Source organism: Mobula birostris, chromosome 15, assembly GCF_030028105.1.
Source record: "Mobula birostris isolate sMobBir1 chromosome 15, sMobBir1.hap1, whole genome shotgun sequence".
NCBI lineage: Eukaryota > Metazoa > Chordata > Chondrichthyes > Myliobatiformes > Myliobatidae > Mobula > Mobula birostris.
This window is the reverse complement of record NC_092384.1, coordinates 33483481-33509347: the sequence shown is the minus strand read 5'-3', so window position 1 is coordinate 33509347 and position 25867 is coordinate 33483481. Positions and strand designations below refer to the sequence as shown.

General features: G+C 37.9%; 1 protein-coding gene across 6 annotated transcripts in view; it reads right to left on the bottom strand.

Annotated features, from left to right (window-relative positions):
• rpgrip1l (RPGRIP1 like) overlaps positions 1-25867 on the bottom strand; it is a 193869-nt gene that overhangs the window by 56533 nt on the left and 111469 nt on the right. For 5 of the 6 annotated variants that reach the window (XM_072279557.1, XM_072279560.1, XM_072279561.1 and 2 more), the window contains 5 exons: positions 24215-24399; positions 19486-19566; positions 11370-11471; positions 5392-5515; positions 1223-1302 (listed from right to left, as the gene is read on the bottom strand). In XM_072279557.1, the coding sequence (XP_072135658.1) occupies positions 1223-1302; positions 5392-5515; positions 11370-11471; positions 19486-19566; positions 24215-24399 (572 nt within the window). Of the gene's footprint in view, positions 1-1222; positions 1303-5391; positions 5516-11369; positions 11472-19485; positions 19567-24214; positions 24400-25867 lie in introns of those variants that run through there. The other variant, XM_072279562.1, reaches the window with a different exon arrangement.

The following is a 25867-nucleotide window of genomic DNA, read 5'->3' as shown; positions in this document are numbered from 1 at the left end:
AACTATAAAGTAAATATTGTATGGATTCTCCTAGTTAAAGTATCTGTCAATATTTTGTTATTAGTGGTGGCATTTTTTACACTCTGTAGATAACAAAGTAGATTGACAGTGAATTACCCGTAGCAATTGCTTAATGTAGCTGGACACAATGAAATGTTGGGCCTTCTTTACTTAAGGACTGGATAGGGATTGAAAGTCAATCAGGAATGGTTATTGACTAAAGTAGCTGGTTATACTACTTAATGCTAGAAATGCAAGAGCATATAAGAGAATAGAACATCATTGAAAAGACATGGCTCAAATGACCTTCTGCACTTAGCCTTGGTAAGTGAATCAATCAGATGTTTTCAATAAAGACAGTGTAAACTACTGAGATATGTTATGTAACTGATAGCTCAATAAGCCATTAATGTATACAGAATGTATTAGAGGTCAATTTAAGCAAGACCTTTTCATTGATATTTTGAGCTGGCTACGAAATGCAGCAAGTCTTGCAATAGAATGTTCTTTTTAGCTTTCAGCTAGTGCAGATCATTATTGACTGTCAAATGTAGAACCCATAATCAACTCAATTTTAGTACAAGTAGGAAGTTACTCACTTCACGAATAAAAATCTTTTCAGCAAATTTAACCCCACTTTCTTTGAAATATGTAAACAATAATGTTGCTCTTCTTTCAAAATAAATCTGCACAGTTAGTTTACACAAGCAATACTGGAATTTGAACTAAAACGGATCAAATTTTACTTACATCTAAGTGGGGCACCTGCAGTTATCAATCATTCTGCGACTATTAATCTAAACTCTCAATGTTGCACTCAGATCTATTGAACTAAAAAATGTCACCTCAAATCTACAGGATTGCACAGCAACTGTAGGAGGAGGTGGAATTATTTTAAATTTGAAAACATGCTAATGCTATGACAAATGAGGATACCATCAACATGTCGACAAAAAAATTACTTCCTTTGCATCTTCAACTGAAAAAAGTGTGTGATGTTGTTAGCATTGAATTTTGATGCCATTTTTTCCATCCTCTTGTCATTTTGCATCTTTCCACTTTATTCATTCTCTACTCGCTGTTTCCCTTGATCAGCAATAAAAATTTCAAGAAACGCTCCTTAGTGTTTAACTGATCTGTTCAATATGCCTCACTCAGACATAATATTGCCTTGCATTAGAATTGTTTTCTACAGTTCACAGGATGAAATGAAAAGACTAACCTGCTTTATACAACTTGGCTGCCGACCTGGGACAATACAATCATCGCTGTCTGTTACAGATTCCTCGGCATCATAAACAACTAGGAGAGATAGAAAACCTCTGCTAAAAACTATTGCATTGATGGTCATTCAACAATTTTTAATATGAACAGAAGTTTACAGAATAGTGATAAGCACATGTTTAATAGTAATTAAAAAATCAAGTAATTTCATAAGTGATTTCTCACATATCTGGTGTCGTTTTAAACATTTAAAAAACAAAAAACAGTTATATGGATGATAGATGTCTATCTCAGTAATTCATATTAATTTTAAAAGCTGTTCTTAGCTTTAAATAATACTTAGGTTTATATAATATTTATAAATATACATTTGCATCTGCAAAATGTCTCTAAAATCTAATAGTTTCATCAAACACCATTTTTTTCTATCAACTTACAGGTTGTATATTGGCAGAATATCAGTGGGCTACATCTATAAAACATCTAGTACTGTCAAGAGTACTCAAATTAAGTAAAGAAGTAATTAAATTATCATATTATTTACCCAGAGAACACAGTTTATGCAATATTAGATCAATTCCAATTTATGGAGTGCAATAGTTTGTCAATTCAAGGGACCTAAAGAAAATCTCAAGCATCCTAAGAGCAATCTCACATGCAAAGTAAAACAAAGTTGAATCACTGAAGGATGCTTGACAGCTGTAGCAGGGCATGAATGCTATCACCTCCTACAAAGGAAAACCAAGCGACATAGATGACAGCAAGGCTTCACTCCCAGACGAGCTCAATGTCTTTTATGCTTGCTTTGACCATCAAAACATGGAAGGACCTTCAAAAGCTCACATAGCCCCTAAAGACCCTGAGATTTCAATCTCTGAGGTTGCCGTCAGAACATTCTTCAGGAGGGTGAATCCACAGAAAGTATCTGGCCCAAACGAGGTACCTGGCCAAGTACTGAAGACCTGTGCTAATCAACCAGATGGAGTGTTCACCGATATCTTTAGCCTCTCACTTCTGCAGTCTGAGGTACCCACCTACTTCAAGCAGGCTTCAGTTATACTGGTGCCTAACATAATAACTTGCCTCAATAACTATTGTCCAGTAGCACTTACATCCACTGTGATAAAGTGCTTTGAGAGGTTCGTGATGAAACATATCTGCATGAGAAACAACTTGCAAATTTGCCTACCATCACAACAGGTCAGCAGCAAATGCCATTTCATTAGCTCTTCACTCAACCCTGGAACATCTGGACAGCAAAGATGCATACATCAGGAATGCTTCCATTGACTGTAGCTCAGCATTCAATACTGTCATCCTCACAAAACTACTCAATAAGCTTCAAGACCTTGGCCTCAATACCTCCTTGTGCAACTGGATCCTCGACTTTCCCACTTGCAGACACCAGTCTGTTAGGATTGGCAACAACATGAGTGTGTGTTTATGGACCGTGGGCTTTTTCAGGCTTATGGTTTTTATATTCTGTGTTTTTTTTTAAAAATCGCCCATTCCTTTTCCATTTTGTAGTGCGAGAGGAGGGTGTTTGGAGGTCGATGTGCTGCTATGTTAGTTTTTTTGTATGGGGGAGAGATTGTCCTTTTAGGGGTTGATGTTCCTGCTCCATTTTGTGTGGGAGGAGGGGGTTTTTGGGGAGGGGGTTGATGATCCGGATGCTGTTCCTCTTGTATGAGTTGGGAGGTGTTGATGTTTCTCTCTGAGTGATTTCCACATTTATTCTTTGTTTCATGGCTATCTGGAGAATACAAATTTCAGAGTTGTATATGAATACATGCTTTGACAATAAATGAACTTTGAACCTTTAAACATCTCCTTCAAAACCTCCATCAGCACCAGTGCACCACAGAGCTGTGTGCTTTGTCCCCTGCTCTATTCACTTTATACTTATGACTTCATGCTTACTTTTGCTGATGACACCACTGTTGTTGGATGAATCAAAAGTGTTGTCGAATCAGCATATATGAGGGAAATCAAAAACCTGGCTGAGTGGTGCTACAACAACAAACTCTCATTCAATATCAGCAACACCAAGGAGCTGATTATTGAATTCAGGACGAGAAAACCAGTGGTCCATGAACCAGTCCTCATCAGGCAATCAGATGTGGAAAGGGTCAGTAACTTTAAATTCCTCTGCTACCATTTTAGAGCATTTGTCATGGGTCCAGCATGTAAGTACCATTACGAAGAAAGCACAGCAGCACCTCTACTTTCTTAGAAATTTGCGAAGATTCAGTATGTATCTAAAACTTTGACAAACTTCTATAGATGTGTGGTGGAGAGTATATCGACTGGTTACATCACTGGTATGGAAGCACCAAAGCCCTTGAATGGAAAACCCTACAAAAAATAGTGGAAACAGTCCTGGCCATCACAGGTAAATGCCTGCCCATCATTGAGCACATCTGCACTGATCGCTGTCACAGGAAAGCAGCATCTATCAAGAACTGTTTCCATAGCCCATTGACTCACTTTCAAGAAATCTTCATCTTATGTTCTCTGTACTTATTATTTATTTATTTATGATGATGATTATGATTTCTTTTTTATTTGCACAGTTTATTGTCTTCTGCACTTTAGTTGTTATTCTGTGACATACATATACTTTAATAATAAATTTACTTTGAACTTAATTTAAACACATGCTTTACAACGCCCTAATCTCACCTTCAGTATAGGCCGCCTGTTGAAAAAGTAATCAATGAAGCAAGCCATTATGGAATAAATACGAAAACTTTATGTAGCGTATGCCATTTTCAGATTAGAATTTTATGGGGTATGTAGGAAAGTTTGTCAACTTTTGTCCCTTGCTAATTTCTCTTGGTCAATGTCTTGTTCAGGCCAGGAGTGGTCAAATAAGACAAATATATTGGTATTGGAATGGAGTTACACTTCTGGCCAAAATGGCAAAGGGAGCAGATTTCACTTTATTTAAATATTAGAGAGACGGAAAAACTGCATGGGAGTAGTAATTCTAATACTCAATGATGCTCCAATGTCCTGGTGAATTATGTAATTGAAAACATTTTTGAATCTATGTAATCATGTAGAATTAGATTATCATATCTAAATTTACCTTGAACAGAAGATCTTTATTTTTGCTTGCATACATAAAATTATAATGTATTTTACCCTTCTCCCTTCAAAATTCTTTCAAGCTGAGGAACAAGTGAACAAATTCTTGATTTTCTCCCATGTAACAGAGGTATCAATGCTGAACTCAAGAGATCAGTCAGGAAATTACCAGCAAACAGCATCCAGGAAATTAGGGTCTTCCACATTTGTGCAGACTTTAGTAGAAGTCCTAGATTTTCAAACAATAATCACAGTAAATGCCAACATGCCCAGGTGGCATTGAAAATTAAGCTTCCTGGAATTTGTCAGTGAAACCAAGATGAAATCAATAGAAGAAGAACTGACAAGCAAGTCTGCCAGTAAATAGTACATACATACACATTGGCTTTCTTGAGCGACTTTGCAAAACTTAGTCCTAATTATTTTTTTGGGATACGGGTATCAAATATGGTACGTTTTGCAGCAAATTGCCTCTGAAAGCACGATGGTGATTCACCTCCTTGAACTACTGCAATCCCTCTTGTAATGGTAATCATTTAGTGTTGTTCATTGGGGAATTCCAGAATTTGGACTCCACAACCAAGAAGGAATGCAGATATATTTCTGGGACAGGCTTTTGAATTTCTCTTGCAGCCACAGTATTAATAAGGCTGATTCAGTTAAGTTTCTGATTAATGATGATCCAAGTATGTTGATGGTGAAATTCTCATTGATGTCGAAGGTAGTGGTTAGACTCTCTTGATTTAGAGATGCTAATTGTAAGATAGTTGTATGGTGCATTAGTACTTGCCAATTATCAGCCTATGCTTGAAAGCTAATTTGATATTTCTCCATGCAGGAACACCGCTAGAGAGGTGAGAAAATCGGCCAGTCAGCTGTTCATGAATGCAACGGATAGGTGACTGATTCTTCATTTGGTAGGGTATCTCAAGATACTAATTTTGCAAACATAAATCACAATAGCATACATGTATTGAAAATAAATTATTTTATATTCTTTCATTCAAAGTGCACAAACGAGGCCATTTTGTGGAATCCTGTAAATAATCTGCAAACAAAATTAATATTAATACTTACCTTGGCCAGGTTCAGGTGCATCTTTTGTATTAGTTGCTCCGGAAATTGCCAGACTCACTTCTGATGAAACTTCTGAGCTTTCTTCTTCATTTTCTTCACTTTCCACTTCTGTGCCTGTGACATTCTGTGTTTATAAACGTGTTATTTATTACATATGTATTCAGAACAACACAAATTTATTACACCAATAAGCAATTTAAGAAACTGAAAGGGAAAGATGGACTCTTAGTTGAAATGCAATAAAATTAGATTATTTTATTATACAGGTATTTATACAATATGTATTATTTTCTACAATGAAGTTACTATAAATGTAACATTACATTAAAAGCTGTGATCCTGTACTTAATTTCAAAGTTATTTACTGATTGAAAACTTAACAATTCAATGAAATTCTGATAAATTAAGTATATCAAAATTAACTGATTCCTGTGAAAGCATGGGTATTTTAAACACAGTAGTGGATCTTTACCCCTTTGCATCCTATCATATGCGATAACATTTTGAAAGTGATATTTTCAAGATCAAACATTGATAACTCTTTATTATAAATTTAAAAAAATGTCGGTAATAAGACGTGATTTCACTATATTTGTTTGTAGCCAGCTTTGTAAATAAAGCAACAGGCCAATGTTAGTCACATGCTAAAATTTTTAAAATAACAAATTCAAATACATAGGTCCACATTATTCACATGGGATGGGGGGTAGAACTTCCTGTGGATAACAGAAAATGCAGATACAGTTCATCAGTTATTATGTTGGTGGCAGACTGTTTTATGGCACTGGAATGTGTGGCAACAGTTGCAGGCTGCTCCACAGTACATCCTTGGCTGTGGTTGTTGTTAACGCAAAGAACACATTTCACTGTAGGTTTTGATGTACATGCGATAAATAATCTGAATCAGTGGAACATGCGATTGGGAAGCTTTCTTGATATTGTAAGTCACTAGTAGAATCAAAATTAGTATCAGGTTTACTCTCACTGATAGACAGTACATTGTGAATTTTGTTGTTTTGCGGCAGCAGTACAGTGCAATATTTAAAAAAGACTATAATTTACAATATATAAGAACAAGATTAGTGAGGAGGTGTTCATTGCTTGGTTCATTATCTGTTCAGAAATTTGATGGCAGAGGGGAAGAAGCTGTTCCTGAAATGTTGAGTGTGTATCTTCAGGCTTTAGTACCTCCCCTGTGATTGGATTGTAGTAATAAGAAGAGAGCTTGTCCTGGGTGATGGCGTCCTTAATGATGGATATCACCTTTTTGAGGTATTACAATGCTGGGCTAAGTAGTGCCTATGATGGAGCTGGCTGAGTTTGCAACCTTCTTCAGCTTTTGCTGATCCTGTGCAGCATAAACTAATGGTTGCCTTCACCTCATAAAAGGAAGGTTTATTTTGGATATAATGACATAACCAGTGTCATAGAAAAGAATATCTTAGCTTTGATGCTTTGACTTATGAATCAACCTATGCAAAAGGAGAGGGGTGGACAAGAGGCATTAGGGATGCAGAGTCAGGAGGCAGTGTGATGAAGTGGTTGTGCAGATGCAAAGATAAAGAAATGTTGCTCAAAGAACGTGGGTGTAGTGCAGAAATAATCTCCAAATAGTACGTATACACTCTGGACAGCACTGTGGTGTAGTGGTTAAGGGTGGCATGGTGGCATAGTTGGGTGGTATAGTTAGCCCACTCGCTTCACAGCACCAGTGATCACCAATCAGGGTTCGATTCCCGCCACTGTCTTTAGGGAGTTTGCATTTTCTTCCCATAACTGCATGGGTTTCTTCTGGGTATTCCCATTTCCTCCTACATCCAAAGGATGTATGGTTAGGATTAGGGTCAGTAAGTTGTGGGCATGTTATGTTAGCACCCAAAGCATAGTGACACTTGCAGGCTGCCCCCAGGACAATCTTTGCTGATTTGTTTTGACGCAAATGATGCAGTTCACTGTATTTTTCAATGTTTCGATGTACATATGACAAATTAATCTTTTTATTTTATCTGGATTTACGGCTGCTCAACTAAGTTAAGCCTTTTACCCACATATCAAAACTTCTACCAATCAGTACTCAACACTTCAATCAAAAGCTTCACCTTTTAAAAATTTTTTTCTAAAATTCTTTTAATTCTTATTTTCTTTAATTGGGTTCTTTTGGGTTTCTTGCTTTGTGGCTACCTGTGAGCAAGTAATTCTGAAGGTTGTGTAAGTTATACATTCTTTGATAATAAATGTACTTGAATCTTGAATCTCACTCTTTTTAGGAACTGCTGCATGTTTCTCATGTAGCTTCAATTACAGTACAATTGTTTCTGTATGTTTCTAGAAACTTTTTAGTTTTCTGTAGCAGATGTCACACCACTTGAATCTGGCTATTTTATAGGTTAATTGCTATCATTGGAATTTTTTATTGTCTTTAATCTGAGTATGAGATGACCATGACTCCTTTTTCCTTTGTCTTTCTTTCTTTGTTCATGTAAACTTGATAACATTGCTAGTAATAACTTTTATGCCTCATTTTTGACTTCAGAATCAGACTTATTACCACCGGCATGTGGCGTGAAATTTGTTATCTTAGCAGCAGCAGTTCAATGCAATACATAACCTAGCAGAGAAAAAAATAATAATAAATGAAATAAAAAAATAATAAATAAACAAATCAATTACAGTATAGGTGTATTGAATAGATTTTTTGAAAATGTGCAAAAACAGAAATACTGTATATTAAACAAAAAGTGAGGTAGTGTCCAAAGATTCAATGTACATTTAGGAATTGGATGGCAGAGGGGAAGAAGCTGTTCCTGAATCGCTGAGTGTGTGCCTTCAGGCTTCTGTACCTCCTACTTGATGGTAACAATGAGAAAAAGACATGCACTGTGTGCTGGAGGTCCTTAATAATGGATGCTACCGCTCCCTCAAGATGTCCTGGGTACTTCGTAGGCTAGTGTCCAAGATGGAGCTGACTAGATTTGCAACCTTCTGCAGCATCTTTCAGTCCTCTGCAGTAGCCCCTCCATACCAGACAATGATGTTGCCTGTTAGGATGCTCTCCATGGTACAACTATAAAAGTTTTTGAGTGTATTTGTTAGCATACCAAATCTCTTCAAACTACTTATAAAGTTTAGCAGCTGTCTTGCCTTCTTTATAAATACATTGATATGTTGGGACCGGGTTAGATCCTCAAAGATCTTGACACCCATGAAATTGAAACTGTCCGCTCTCTCCACTTCTGATCCCTCAGTGAAGATTGGTATGTGTTCCTTCGTCTTACCCTTCCTGAAGTCCACAATCAGCTCTTTGGTCTTACTGACGTTGAGTGCCAAGTTGTTGCTGTGGCACCACTCTACTAGTTGGCATACCTCACTCACTCCTGTACTCCCACTCGTCACCACCTGAGATTTTACCAACAATGGTTGTATTGGACTTTCAAAGAACCTCTGAATCATAAAAGCATCAGGATCCAACAAGTTTAATCCACTCGCCAAAAGTATGAAAATCAGGATGTGGAATTAGTAAAGGCAACATGAACACAGATGACCAAAATTGCAGGGAACTTACTAAGCAAGAACCATAAAGGAATGATACCAGGTGCTCTTCATTCTCTAACTACATAGTAATAAAGAACAGGAAAAGGCAAGAATTTCTTGTGTGCTACAGGAGGCATACCTTAATCTATATCTTCCTGTCCCAACAAGTGAGGAAGGATCTGGTTTAGGAAGATGCACTTGATGAAGTGAATCAAGTGCCATTGGGGGAATAATAAGTGAACACTGGTCAAATGCTAAAAAAACCTAATGTATCACAAGGCTTGAGCTGGACCTCTCTAGACCATATGCAGTAGATTAGTATGCAGCCTTTAATGTAGAGATGGTTAGGGTACATTCAAGTTCCAACCTCAGTATGAAACGAACAACCAGAATCTTGTTGATGAACGAGAAGGAGAACAAGTGTGAGGTTGATGATAAATGTGAGAACTGCGGTGATAACAGAAAGCTCAACGGGAGGTGAAAAAATTAAGAAGGTGAGTGCATAATTAGCGTTAAACATAAAAAAAGAGCCCAAAGATTTCTAGTCACGAACAGCAAATAGCAAATAGGTAGTAAGGCGTCAATAGAAACTATTAGATTAGAGACCAAAACTGACTGCCCTTTATTCTGGCAGTAGTAATTATTTTCTTGTTCTGCAGCAGTCCACTGCATTGTCCATATTTGAGCTTTTGCAGCAGGTCATCTCAAAGCAAACCGGATACATTTCCTCTGGCATGTTCAATGACCCTGAATCTAGAATCCATTAAGTACCTGCACAACAGGCCTACATTCAGAATAGTGCTGTTACAAATAATACTCAATAACATACCTGCTGTAACCCCACCATTTTCTGCAATTTGACCTACACTGGAGAAGTCCTTCAGTATCCAGGTAAACAAGTATTAGGTCTCATAGAAATATACTGAATGGAATCATAACTGCCTGGAAGGACACACCAGCACTTGACAAGATCCAGCATTAAATGGCTCTTTTCCTAAAGTCCCTCATTTTTTTTCTTTATGGACCAGGACTGATCCAGTTCCATTTTGAAAGCCACAATTGAATTTGCCTGCATCATTTTATCATGCAATGCATTCCATATGCTATCACACATCGTGTAAAAATGTTACCTTCAATTATTTTGACAATTTTAAATATTTTGCTGTGGCTCTTTATATTTTCTCCAAAGGGAACTCATTTCTTTCCATTCATTCTGTTTAGGTCCCTCGTTATTTTGAACATCTCGATAACAGGTTCTCTCAATCTTCTCTGCTCTAAGAATAATGACAGTTTTTTTCCTCTGTGATCAGTGAATATTGTGGTTCTGTTGTCAAATAAGTATATATAAGCATCAAGAAGGATTCAAAAGGATAATGCCACATTTTTTTAGAAAGACCCTATTCATAATTTATGCCTATATCTGGAAAAACCATGGTGCTAATAGACACCGTTGAGGGAAGAATGGGAAGAATTTGGCATTATTAACATGGCTTGCACTCCATTTCAAAGGTTTGAACTATTTGCTATGATTTAGTGCTCTAAGTTGTGAGATACAGTTGTTCATGGAAGCCAAATAAAATTTCCTCCATACATCAGTCTGAATGGAAATAGCTGTTGCATTGAGGAAACCTCTTTTGTGGGGGGGTAGGGGGGAATCAAATATGGACCTTGATGCTCTTGTTTACAGATGCAAAATGTGTTAAAGAGGTTCAATTTGATGTGGTTATCTCTGGATTTCTAAAGGCACCTGAGGTATACTCATTGCAATCATTGCTTGGATAATATTCAGATATTAGTGGAAAATGCTCAAAACTGGTGCTGCATCTCTTGTGGGTACAGATTATGATAACCAATCAATGGTCATTCTCAAAAATTCAGTAAGGCAGCATGCTTTACTCCGATTTTCTGATTAAGCTGAAGTTCCTTAAAGAAATACTATACACAGGCATCAAACAGAAGCATTTATGACAGTAGCAGTAGCAGCAGTTCCTGTGACTACATGAGATGCACCAAGGATGGACTGAAATTCACCATCCTACTCTTCTTCAACTGCTGCTGACTTTGTGTTTGTTTCTCATTTCTTACAATCTCCCTGCATGCAGTTGCTCGGGACAGGATTTCTAAACACACTGGGAGCTAAATGATCCACTGTTGATGAGTTGCCTCAGGATACCCGTCTGGCAACAAAGGTCAACAAAATGAAGCTCAAGGCTCAGTAAAGGATAAGTTACAGTTTTTATTACTCCATGCTCATCACTTATCTAGAATATTGGCATGTACCTTTCTCTATTTAAGTGGAAAATCCAGTTCAGATAAAAAGAGGATGATGTGGGTTCAGATTATGGTATGGCACAAAAGGGAAATAAACACTCACAATTTTAAGTTGCTGCTGACAAACTGTATATTACATAACTATGCTCAGTATAATAATATTTCTTCCCTCATACCTGACCAGTAACTTCAGGCTCTGATGCATCAATTTTCATCTTATTTGTGTTACTTATGAAAGGAGAATCTTGAACATCATATCCAATTCCTTTTGCTGTTGGCTGCAAATTAACAAAACCAGCTGTGACAAAGATAACAAAAATTCTTTCTTTTTCCAGCTTTCAAGTTAAATTATGGGATCTTAAGGAATTGCAATGGAAGACATAATTTAAAGAAAAGACGGCACTGAAATGAAGAAAAATCTGAAATAAAAAAGCAGCTGAAGTTCATTATGCATTTTGTGCAACTTTTCTACTAATATTATACCAGGCCAGATAATGCTAGGTCTGACATTCAGTTCATGATCACTCAATCCCCACCTTCCATCTTTGAAAGACCAGGGCTGTATCAGCTTTTTCTGACTGTGTAACTCCCAGTGGTGTAACTCTCAGACTGGCAAACTGTAACCAGTCAGTTGCCTCAGAGGTCAGTGCTACTGCGGCCAGTACAATATATTTATATTAAATACTTACAGGAAGGAAACTGGTGTACTATAGCTAAATTTTTAAATAACATAAAAGTTAACGGGAAGGCAAGCTACAATGAGAATACCATCAGGTTACAGAAAGTAGCTCCTTCCCCAGCCCAAACTCAATCTTGAATGCATTCCAAGATCATATCTACTTTTTTGGGTCTTCTCTTCATATCCATGAAAACACCACAGAAATTATATTTGCAAATTTGATGAACAGCTGACAAGTGGATAGCAAAGTAGATGAAAAGGGACTTTATCCAAAAACATTAACTTTCTTCATCAGCATGTGTGTAACATCTCCAAATTGCACTGAAGTTACTTGCCTAGGCTAATCTGAGGGCAGCTTGTAGTCCATAACCTCGACCACCTAGAAGGAGACTAATGGCAACATTATCACCTGCAGATTCCCTCCCAAATTCTACTGCTTTGTGACTTGGAAGTAGATTGCAGTTCTTTTGTTCCTACCCTATCCAGATACGAGAATACCTTTTTCAAAAGCATTGTGGTAATACCTTCATTTGAGAGAGAGCAATTCTGTTGAATGGTTTAAGAAATAATGCACACCATCCTTTCAAGAACAACTAGGGCTGGACAGTAAGTGCAGGGCCTTACAGTGTGGCCAAGGTATTGAAAGGATGAATAAAGAACACATAAAAACATAAATGGAAGGAATTCAAAATAAATTTTCGTAGGCTCCAAAAGATTCTGAACATCTCAGAGTCAATGGTATCATGTAGGTATCATGTAGGTATCAATGACATGGGTAGGATGAGTGACAAGGTTCTACATAAGGAGTTCAGGGAGCTAGGTGCTAAGCTAACGGGCAGGACTTCCAGGGTTATTATTTCAGGATTGCTACCCGTGCCATGTGCTAGTAAGGCCGGAACTAGGAAGATTATACAGTTTAATACGTGGCTCAAGAGGGAGGGTATGAGATTTTTGGATCATTGGGCTCTCTTTCAGGGAAGGTGGGGACCTGTACAGAAGGGATGGTTTGCACCTAAACTGGAGGGAGACTAATGTCCCAGTGGGAAGGTTTGTTAATGCTGCATTGTGAGCTTTAAACTAGAGTTGCAGGGGGATGTTAACTAGAGTGCCAGAACAGTTAGTGGAGGGATTGTGGATGCAGGTGTTGGTAAGACCTCAAACTTAGGAATCAAAAGGTTGAGCATGGTACGACAAAATCGAAAAGGATGAATACAGGACTGAAGGCGTTGCATCTGAATGCCAGCAGTATACGGAATAAAGAAGATCAACTTGTAGCACAGTTGCAAATTGGCAGATATAATGTTGTAGGCATCACTGAATCACGGCTGAAAGATTAGAGCTGGGAGCTTAATGTTCAAGAATACACATTGTATCGAAAGGATAAGCAGGAATGCAGAGGGGATGGTGGTGTTCTGTTGGTAAAAAATGAAATAAAATAATTAGAAAGAGGTGACAGAGGGTTGGAAGGTGTTGAATCATTGTGTATAGAGCTAAGGAACTGCAAGGGTCAAAAGACCGTGATGGGAGTTGTACACAGACCCCCAAACAGTAGTAAGGATGTGGTCTACAAATTACAATGGGTGATAGAAAATGCATGCCAAAAGAGCAATGTTACAATAGTCATGAAGGTCTTCAGCATGCAGATAGATTGGGAAAATCAAGATTGGTGCTGGATTCCAGGAGGGGGAATTTCTAGGGTGCCTACGAGATGGCTATTTAGAGCAGCTCGTCGTTGAGCCCACCAGAGGAGCAGCTATTCTGGATTGGGTGCTGTGCAGTGAACTAGAATTGATTAGAGAGCTTAAGGAAAAAGAATCCCCAGGGGACAGTGATCATAATATGATCGAATTCACCCTGAAATTTGAGAAGGAGAAGCTAAAGTCAGATGTACCAGTATTACAGTGGAGGAAAGGGAATTACAAAGGTGTGAGGGAGGGATTGGCCAGAATTGATTGGAAAAGGACACTGGGAGGTATGACGGCACAGCAACAATGGCTGTAATTGCTGAAAGAAATTTGGAAGGCACAGGATATATATATCCCAAAGAGAAAGAAGTATGCTAAAGGAAAGATGACACAGCCGTGGCTAATGAGAGGAATCAATGCCAACATAAAAGCCAAAGAGAGGGCATATAACAGAGCAAAAGTTAGTGGGAAGTTAGAGGATTGGCAAGTTTTAAAAAAACAACAGAAAGCAACTAAGTAGCCATTAAGAAGATAAAGATGGAATACAGAAGTAAGCTAACCAATAATATTAAAGAGGATATCAAAAGTTTCTTTAGATACATAAAGTGTAAAAGAGAGGTGAAAGTGGATATCAGACCACTGAAAAAATGCTGGAGAGATAGAAATGGGGGGCAATGAAATGGCGTATGAACTGAATAAGTATTTTTCATCAGTCTTCACTAGCAGTATGGTGGAAGTTCCAGGTGTCGGGGCCATGAAGTATGTGAAGTTACCATAACTAGAGAGAAGGTTCTTGGGAAACTGAAAGGTCTGAAGGTAGGTAAGTCACCTGTACCAGATGGTGTGCACCCCAGAGTTCTGAAAAAGGTGGCTGAAGAGATCGTGGGGGCATTAATAACGACCTTTCAAGAATCACTAGATTCTGGAATGATTCTGAAAGACTGGAAAATTGCAAATGTCACTCCAGTCTTCAAGAAGGTAGAGAGGCAGAAGAAAGGAAACTATACACCAGTTAGTCTGACCTCAGTGGTTGGAAAGATGTTGGAGGCAATTATCAAGGATGAGGTCTCAGGGTACTTGGAGGCACATGATAAAATAGGTCATAGTACCATGGTTTCTTCCAGGGAAAATCTTGCCTGACAAATCTGCTGAAACTCTTTGAAGAAATAACAAGCACGATAGACAAAGGAGTTGGTTGATGTTGTGTACTTGGATTTTCGGAAGGCCTTTGACAAGGTGCCACACATGAGGCTGTTTGACAAGCTATGAGCCCATGGTATTACAGGAAGATTCTAGCATGGATAAAGCAGTAGCTGATTGGCAGGGAGCAAAGAGTGGGAATGAAGGGAGCCACTTCTGGTTGGCTGCCGGACACTCGATCTGTGCTGGGACTAATACTTTTTACGTTATATGTCAATAATTTGAATGATGGAATGGATGGCTTTGTTGCAAAGTTTGCAGACGATATGAAGATAGGAGGAGGGGCAGGTAGTTTTGAGGAAGTTGAGAGGCTACAGAAGAACAGACAGATTTAGGAAAATGGGTAAAGAAATGGCAGATGGAATATAGCGCTGGGAAGTGCATGGTCATGTACTTCAGTAGAAGAAATGAAAGGGTTAACTGTTTTCTGAATGGAGAGAAAAGACAAAAAAACTGAGGTGCAAAGGGACTTGGGAGCACCTAAAGGTTAATTTTCAGGTTGAGTCTGTGTGAGGAAGGCAAATGCAAGGTTAGCATTCATTTCAAGAGGACTAGAATATAAAAGCAAGGATGTAATGTTGAGACTTTATAAAGCACTGGTGATGCCTCATGGAGTATTGTAAGCAGATTTGGGCCTCTTATCTCAGAACGTAAGTGCTGAAGCTAGAGAGGGTTCAAAGGAGGTTCACAGAAATGATTCCAGGATTGAATAGTTTGTCACATGAAGAGAGATTAATGGCTCTGGGCCTGTGTTTACTAGAATATAGAAGAATGAGGGGTAACCTCATTGAAACCTATTGAATGGTGAAATGCTTTGATAGAGTGAATGTGGAGAGGATGTTTCCTAAAAGACCATAAGACATAAGAGCAGAATTAGGCCATTCAGCCCATCGAGTCTGCTGCATCATTCCATCATGACTGATCCCGGATCCCACTCAACCCCATACATTTGCCTTTTCACTATATCTTTTGATGCCCTGACTGATCAGGAAATGATCAACTTCTGCCTTAAATATATGCATGGACTTGGCCTCTACCGTAGTCTGTAGCAGAGCATTTCACAGATTTACTACTCTCTGGCTAAAAAAATTCCTCTTTGCCTCTGTTCTAAAGGGTCACCCCTCAATTTTGAGGCTGTGACCTCTAGGTCTGGATATCCCCATTATAGGAAACATCCTCTCCACATCCACCCTATCTAGTCCTATCAATATTAGGTAGGTTTCAATGAGATCTCCACCCACATTATTCTAAATTCCTGTGAATACAGGCCCAAGGCTGCCAAATGGTCCTCATATGTTAAACCCCTTTGTTCCCAGAGTCATCCTCGTAAACCTCCTCTGGACCCTTTCCAATCACAACACATTCTTTCTGAGATATGGGGCCCAAAACTGTTGACAATCCTTCAAATGCGACCTGACTAGTGTCATATAAAAGCTCAGCATTATCTCTTTGCTTTTATATTCTATTCCCATTGAAATAAATGCCAACATTAAATTTACCTTCTTTACCACAGACTCAACCTATAAATTAACCTGCTGGGAGTCTTGCTCAAGGACTCTTAAGCTCCTCTGCACCTCTGATGTTTGAACCTTCTCCCCATTTAGAAAATAGTCCGCACCGTTGTTCCTTTTACCAAAATACATTATCATACATTTTCCAACACTGTATTCCATCTGCCACTTTTTTGCCCATTCTTCCAATTTGTCTAAGTCCTGCTGCAATTGCATTGCTTCCTCAGCACTACCTAACCCTCCACCTATCTGTATTATCTGCAAACTTTGCTGCAAAGACATCAGTTCCATTATTTAAGTCATTGACAAACAATGTGAAAAGTAGTGGTCCCAATACTGACCCCTGTGAAATACACTAGTCACCAATAGCCAACCAGAAAAGGTTCTTTTTATTCCCACTCACCGCCTCCTGCCTATCAGCCATTCTGCTATCCAAGCCAGTCACTGTCCTGTATCATCATAGGATTTTATTTTGTTAAATCTCATGTGTGACACCTTGGCAAATGCCTTCTGGAAATCCAAGTAAATGACATCCACTGCTGCTGCTCCTTTGTTCACCCTGCTTGTTCCCTACTTCCTTGAAGAACTCTAACAGATTTGTCAGGCAAGATTTCTCTTCACGGAAACCATGTAGACTTTGACTTATTTTATCATTCGTCTCCAAGTACCTAGAAACCTCATCCTTAATAATTGACTCCTACACTTTTCCAACCACTGAGGTTGGGCTAACTGGCATATAATTTCCTTTCTTTTGCCTTCCTCCCTTCTTAAAGTGTGGAGTGACATTTGCAAACTTTCAGTCCTCTGGGACCATGCCAGAATCAAGTGATTCTTGAAAGATCATGACCAATGCATCCATTATCTCTTCAGCAACCTCTCTGGGAACTGAGAAGTAGTCATCTGGTCCAGGTGCCTAGTACTTTTTTCTTTGTAATAGTAATGGCACCCACTCCAGCTCCCTGACATTCACGACCCGCTGGCACAGTGCTAGTGTCTTCCACAGAGAAGACAGATGTAAAGTACCCATTAAGTTCATCTGCCATTTCTTTGTCCCCCATTACTACTTCACCAGCATCACTTTCCATTGGTCCAATATCGGTTGTCACCTCCCTTTTACTCGTTATATAACTGAAAAAACTTCTAGTATTCTGCTTATATAATTGGCTAGTTTGACCTCATATTTCATCTTTTCCCTTCTTATTGCTTTTTAGTTGCTTCTTGTTGGATTTTAAAAACTTCCCAACCATCCAACTTCCCACTCACTTTTGCTACCTTATATGCCCTTTCCTTAGCTTTCTGCAGTCTTTAACTTCCTTTGTCAGCCACGGTTGCCTACCCCTACCATTTGAGAACTTCTTCCTCTGTAGGACATATCTATCCTGCCCCTTGTGAACTATTCCCAGAAACTTCAGCTATCTCTGCTCTGCCATCACCCCAGTCAGCATCCTCCTCCAACCCACCTGGACAAGCTCCTCTTTCATGCTCCTCCTGTAATTCCCTTTATTCTATTGTGATACTGATACATATGAGTTATGCTTCTCCTTCTCAGATTGGTGGCAGAGTCTAAGACCAGAGGACACAACCTCAGAACAGAAGGGCATCCTTTTAGAATAGCGATAAGGAGGAATTTCTTTAGGCAGAGAGTGGTGGATCTGTGAAATTCTTAGGCATAGGCAGCTGTAGAGGCCAATTCTTTATGTATACTTAAGGCAGAATTTGATATATTCTTGATTGGTCAGGGAAGAAGGCAGGAGATTGGGGCTGACAGGAAAATTGGATCAGCCAGGATGAAATGATGGAGCAGACGCGATGGGCTAAATAGCCTAATTCTGTTTCTATACCTTTTGGTCTTATGGTCTATGGTCTAATTTCAGTAATCCATTGTATACCCCTCCCCCACTCTCAATATCCTCAAGATTCAAAACTGATTAATGTCACTTCCAGTATACAAAGCGTAAAAGAGAACAAAATAATTGTTATTCCAGATCTGATGCAGCACAAAAAACTCATTAGGACAAAGAATACAATAATCTAAAAAACACAATAAATATAAATACATTGGATTAACTTATATACGTAGATCATTGATTGACAAAGTGACATTAGGCACAGGAGTGTCTATACATTAGGTGACTGACAGGAAATGATAAGGTAGTGGTGGTGGCAGGTGTGGAGGTGTGGGTTAGTGGGTGGAGGAGTTGATCAGCCTTACTGCTTGGGGAAAGTATCCTAATGATCAAATTTATGTTCAGATGGATTCCTTGCTTTTGAATTACAAACCTGACTATCACTATGAGCATAGTATAAGAATACCAAGAATTAAAATTAATATTTCGAGCGAGAACAAAGATTAGTAGATTTTCTTCTCACAGAACCTAAGCGAAAGTGACTATCAGGCAAAGCTGTTCATGAAAATCTTTCAAAATAAGTTTGATAAATTCAGGCTGGAGACAGGATTTGCTTGACAAAAGGTAGGTTAGGGACAGATAATAAAACACATCATGGAAAAGAAACAATATTTTCTGGTTTCCAGGGTGCCAAACATTGCCTTGAAACTATAAAATTAAGTCCGGATACTGGAGAAATGTCATTTGCTTTACAACCTCAGAGCTTCAATGAGTATGCTGAAGTTTCTCTATGGATATTAAAATGTTGAAGTTGATAGAACAAAATTTAAGAAGAAGTTTTATGGGATAACAAATTCTTTCCTGTTCCATCTCCTCTCATATTCCCAGTTGCATTTGTTGTTGCTATTCCAATTGTTATGAGGGAAAAACTAATCTACAATCTTCAATAATATTTTTCACCACTCTTTCACAACAAAATGTACTGAAATATGTCAGATGTTTTAATTAGGTTCTTAGATGTGTTAATTATTAATACTTTACCTTTCTAGCAATAAAAAAAGTGGTTTTGACAATAGGGAGTGTTATTATTTCGCCTGGGCCCTATAGCATAAATTTAATAGAATTCATTCCCACTGATTTATACTTCTCAGTCTGTGTGTTGCCAATTTCAGGATTCCAAATTTTGATTAAGAAGATCCAGTGTCTCTATATATTCAAGTTCCAACTGTTCCATTTATGTCACTGTGTAATTATCAGTTTGGAATTTCAGCAAATTGCCTGAAAAATGTAAAATTCTAGATATGTGAGGGAAAATCCAATCAACAGAAAAATGCTACAATTGCTGATCAAATTAAATAATAAATACTTACTGAATTCTCAGCAATCTTTCCGTCATCCCATGATACTCTTCTTACTTCTTGTTTAACTGAATGTTTTTTGAGTTTCATTGCCTAAAATAACAAATGCCATGGAATCAGTCTTCAAAAAGTTATTGCTTGATTTCTCTGGAAATTTCCTTCACTTATCTCAATACTTCCACAATTTTAGTTCCCAACTTATCTGCATAGATATTGCAATACATTGCACCTTTCTTGATCTCTGCCAGTTATATGCTTGACAGATTCTTAACAGGAGTTTAAAAGCAATACATTAGAAACTGCCTTGTTGATATTTACCATACAAGATATGCCATCTACCTCTTGGAAGCAGAAAAAGTAGATTCAGTGACTAATTGGAGATAAGCTGACTCATCTGGAATGCCAATTGAGAACGCCACCTGAAACGCTGGTGCTAATATTTTTCAAAATATTTCCATACATAACCATCACATCATGCCTTCCCCTCGCCTCACACCCCCAGCTGGAAGATTCCCAGTTAAAGATGAAGTATTGCAGACTGCTGGGATGGTGAAATTCTACAGCTCTTTGAGGAGGTTTTAGATTTTTTAGCAAGCATAAAGTTACATAAACTCCCAAGGACTGATGAGATGTTTCTCAGGCTGAGATAAAGGGCAAGGCAAAATATTGTCTGGGCTGTGATATATTTTAAGACCATAAGATATAGAAGCAGAATTAGGCTATCCAGCCCATCTGGTCCAGTTTTCCATTCATTCATGGCTGATTAGTTTTTCAACCACATTCTCCTACCTTCTCCCTGTAATCCTTAACCTCCTTGCCAATCAGGAACTTGTCAATTTCTGCCTTAAGTACACTCAGATGACTTAGCCTCCACAGCACTCTGTGGGAATAAATTCCATAGATTCACTGCCTTCTAGTTGAAGAAATTCCTTTTCATTGCAATTCTAAATGGACATCCATTCATTCTGAAGCTGCATCCTCTGATCCTTGACTCGCCTACTAATGAAAACATCTTCTCTATGCCCAGTCTACCCAGGCCTTTCAGTATCTGGTAGGTATCAATGAGATGGCCTCTTATGTTTCTGAACTTCATTGAGTACAGGCACAGAGATATCAACTCACAAATTAAGCCTTTCATTCCTACGATTATTTTATGAACCTCCTCTGGACTCTCTCAAGGCCTGGCACATCCTTCCTTAAATACGGCATCCAAAATTGCACATTCAAAGGGCTTGCTGATCTGTGCAAACACGTAGACATGGTGCCAGGCACAGAATCTTCCCTCATACAGCCTGCACATTGGTGCCTCGTTTACTGATTTTTTAAAAAAACCTTCACTGGCATTAGATGACTGGAAAAACAGCAAATGTGTCACCTTTAATCAAGAAGTGTAGTGTTTAAATAAGTCAGGTAATTTGTAAACCAAATAGCCTAACATTACAGGTAGCAGAATTATTGGGAAAAATTCTGAGGTACAGGATTAAGTTACTCTTTGAAGGGCAGTGAGTGATCAGGAATGGTCAGCATAGGTTTGTTAGTGGGAGAAAAATTAAATTTAGATTTTTGAAGAGGTAAATTCAAATATAGTGATGAGATTATTGTGGTTGATGTGATCGACATAGACATTAGGAAGGCTTTTGTTAAGATCCTACAAGGAAGTTTGGTCCAAATGGTTAGAGCACAAGGGATCCAAGTTAAGCTGGTAAATTTAGTTAGTGTTAGGAGACAAAGAGTGATGACTGAGGGTTACTTTCACGATTGGAAGCCAGTGACAGTGTTGTATCATAAGGATCAGCACTGGGATGCTTGCTATTATTATGTATCTTAATGACCTGGATGTGAATAGAGAAAGTGTACTAGTTAGTTTCCAGAATGCACAAAGATTGGTTGTGTTATTGATAGTAAGAAGAATTGTCTAAGCTGCATGATATAGATGAGCTAATAAGTTGGGCAGAACAATGGTAGATGGAATTTAATTCCAAAAAGTGTGAGGTGATGTATTTTGGGGATGTACAATAAAAGTAGGAGATAATTCATGAATGGTAGGGTCCTAGGAAGTACCAAGCAACAAAGAGACCTTGGGAAACAAATGTACAGGTGGAGATACAGGGTAGATAGGATATTGAAAGAGCCACCATAAGATATAGAAGCAGAATTAGGCCATTTGGCTCATCGAGTTTGTTCTGCCATTTTATCACAGCTGATCCATTTTTCCTGACAGCCCCAATCTCCTGCCTTTTCCCTATATCCTTTCACGCCCAGACCAATCAACCTCTGCCTTAAATGTACTTTAAGACTTGGTATCCCACAGCTACCTCTGGCAATGAATTCCACAGATTCATCATTCTCTGGTTAAATAAATTCCTCCACATCTCCATTCTAAAAGTACGTCCCTCTATTCTGAGGCTGTGTCCTCTGGTCTTAGACTCTTCCACCATAGGAAACATCTGCTCCACATCCACTCTATCAAGGCCTTTTACCATTCGATAGGTTTCAATTAGGTCACCTTTCATTCTTCTGAATTCTAGTCACATGGGGATACTTGTCTTCATTAGTTGGGGCAAAGAATATAATTGAAGGTACAATTCATTAAAATATGTGTTAATTCATAGCTGGAACTGTAGTTCTAGTTGCTGTTCATTTTAGAGGGACATGATTACATTGGAGAGGATGCAGAGATTTCACCACAATATTGCCGGAACACTTCAGACATGAGGAAAGACAGGGTAAGTTCGATTTTTTTTTAGGAGCAGAGGAGGCTGATGGGAGACCTGCTGCAGGTATAAATAGTAAGAACTCCTTCTCCTTGGCAGTAGCAGTTAAGACCAGAGTGCATTGGTGTGAGGTAAGGAGTAAAAGTTTTGCATAAGATGTGGGAAAGAATTTTTTCCCATCTAGAGCGTGGTTGCAATCTGAAATACATTGTCTGAGAAGGTAATGGAGGCAGTTTCTGTCAAAATATTTTGTTAGTATCTGTATTAACACCTGAATCACTAAGGTACAGTAGGCTACAGATCAAGTGCTGGTAAATAGGATTAGTATAGTGAAGTACATGATGGTCACTGTGGACCAGGTAAGCCAAGGAGCCAGTTTCTATATTATAAAACTCAATGATCATGAGCATGGTACTAGTCATTAAATTCAGGGGATATTTGGAGCAAATGCTTATCAACACAAAAATAATAATGAAAGAACCCTTAATTTGTTTATAATGGTTTTAAATTACAGGCACATTTCAAATATGATAAAAAGAAAAGTACCTTATGCTGCAGCTAAAGATGAATGAAATAATCTCGATATGAATAGTTTTTAAAGTTGGGTCAACAGAGGTTTTTGACAATTTTTGGGGCCAAATGGAGTGGAGCTCAGTGTAGCTGAGGGGTAGGACAGGAAAATATACTGATTTTTTTGATTTTAAACAATAATTGTAATTTTATGGAATAACCCTCCAGTTAAATAGAAAACTCCTACAAATTCTGGAAATCACATGGCTTCAAGCCCTTTAGTAGAACAAGTCAACTTTACAAAACAGGCGGGGTGAGGGGCATACTCCCATAAAATGTGAAAACTGTAAATTTTGGGATTTTTAAAGAAGTTACTTTTATTATTTCCATTTTATCTGGTAGAGAGAAATAAAATCAGTGCAAGCTTGAAGCAATTGATTTTAAAATTAAGTGGCACTCTTAATAGAGCTTTGTGAAAAAAGGATCCTAATTCACCCGGTCATCTTTCCCTCCACTCACATTAAAACAGTTATTTATAGTTTGAATTGATAGTTTCATCAATATGTTAATATTTAACTATAATTACCTGTACCTCAAAGACCTGTACTGGAAGTTCTTACAAATCTCACCCTGAAAATGAATAGTTACCCCAAGACAAATTACAATACTGATGTTAGCAACATGATTTCCTTTGCTCTTTACATGGAAAATGCCACTTACTTAATAGTAAATATATGATACAGAATATGGGATTTCAAGATGCTTTTTAATCAAGCTATTGATGCTTCAAAGAGTGATGTCATAGAAATTGACCCAAACGACGACCTTAATAATTCTTGAGATCTAAGTGAGACAGAACTTCGCCATGGCTGGTCCCAAGCCTGGCTGTGAAAAGAAGAGAGGTGGGCATTGGGCTAGAAACCCCATCCTGTAAAAACTCAAGAGCTACAGAAGCTTCAAACACCTCACCCCTGCAAGAGGAAGAAGTTGAGCTACACCCTCCCAGGAAATCACTGAGCTGGCTTCTCTTGATTTATATCACTGCTGCTTAGATTGCAAGCAATGGGGACCATCCATTGATTCAAGAACTAGATGAATCCCCTTAGAAATAGATTTCTATGGAGGATTCAGCATCACAGCAAATGCTCTGCTGGATCATCATCTGTTTTCATATCTTTTAGCCAGCCTAAGTACTTTTACCAACAGGCCAGCAGAAGAGAGTCTTAGGCTGTGCAAAACAAAACAACACATTACGCTAAGATTTGGCAATTCAAAAATACATGTGATAGTTATGCATGTCTTCAAATTTTATGAGTGCACAATACACTTCCAGCATCAGTGGGAACTCTTTCTTAAGTTTGCATTTTAATATTCCTTCCTTAACTCTTTAATCATGAAACAATACCAAGGAAAGCATAATTAAGCTTAAAGAAAGCTCGTGGATACTGCAAATTTGATGTACTGAACTACTCAAGTAACATCTTGAAATAATTTAAAAAAAGTATAACATTAGTTACCGTAACTGAATTCTCAGGTAGGTCCTTTCTCATTGGCAGTTTTTCTGGTTCTTTCTTTGCAACCACCTGTGCCTGATCCATTATCATTATTGATTCATTTGGTGGGAAATATGAGATCATCCATTTTAATTCAACATTTATGGTGCCAATTTCCTGTTCTTCAGAGTTTGTAATTTCAAATGTACCTACAATTAAATGAAAATAAAGAGACTACATTGAAAGGGGATAACAAATTATTTTTAAAGTTTCAGAAAATACTGCAATGTTTCAAAACTTTAGATAATGATTTTCTGCGCAGCTGTCAACAGAAACAAGCAACATTATATCACATTGTGCAACCAAATGTTACCCTGTGCTCTTGAAATGGTCAATTATCAACAGAACCTCACCGAGGTATAATAAGCCATATGATTTTTTTTTTGTAAACGAATAGCAAGATATATTTGCACTACTTTTTTTTTGTTTACACCTACCAATAGCTGGCTTCAGGGCAACTTTCTTGGTATCTTGGAATTTAATACACCCATGCTTTATTGGTTTGAAATTGTTGCTGGTGCGGAAAAGCTATTAGTTATTTTAATAAGTACAAAGGAATGGTGCAATGCCAATTATGCATCAAATTATTTAAATGAAGTAGTAACATTACTGGACATGAGCTAACAGATATCTATTATACAGGTTCTTATGCTTCTTGACTGCTTGATCAATTGCCAAAGTCTGCATTCAGTAAGCCTCTCTATTATTTAGCATTTTATTGGTTCATTTGTAAGGACTTTGCCATTACTTTTGATGATAGCCCTAGAAATTTTATATCAGAGTTTCATTCAATTTAATTATATTAAATACAGAAGCTCATATTTTCCAAAGAGATGCCATAAATTAAATGTGTCTTAGATAAACTGGCTGTCCTGTGTCCATTGCATTTTAACACCTGCCATAATATTCCTTTGACTATAAACACTATTTCTTGGAAAATGTCTACACAAACCCTTCTAATGTGTCTATAAGTTTCAGTTTTATAAACCTTCACTGTTCTATTTCAATTAGAGCTTCAGTTATTGGGTTTAATCCCTGTTCCTCTCTATCAATTCTTTTTCATGTGGTCGCTCGTGGGATTTTTGAAACTCTCTGTAAAAGAAAGTTGTAGCAGTTTTTTCTTTATACTTCTTTAGCAGCTTCTTTTCTTGGATAGAGTGTCATCTAAAGATCTTGAACATGCTGCTGCTGGATTATATGCCCACATTTCCCTATTTCAGAATCAGACTTCATCACTTTTTCTAATCTGTCAAAACCTCGTCTTCCATTTTAACAATACCTTATGGTCTAAATTCATATACACAATTCTTACCACTGGATATATGTTTTTGGATATATGTTTTTATCACTTATTACATCTATTAGATGTTACAACCTTATATTCTTTTCCATGTTAGGATGAAATTCAAAGTACTTCATCTACTATTAATGGGCTAAAAATATTCAAGTCTGCTTCATATCCTGTATTTTAGAAGTAGACGAATACTTCTCTGTTATGCATCAGAACTCTGTCTCCTACTTTAACATTATTTGTGGCCTAGTTTTGTACTTCTACAATTCTTGCATGTGGTTATTTGTTTTTACTGCATATTTCTCTTTAACAGGTACTGATCATGC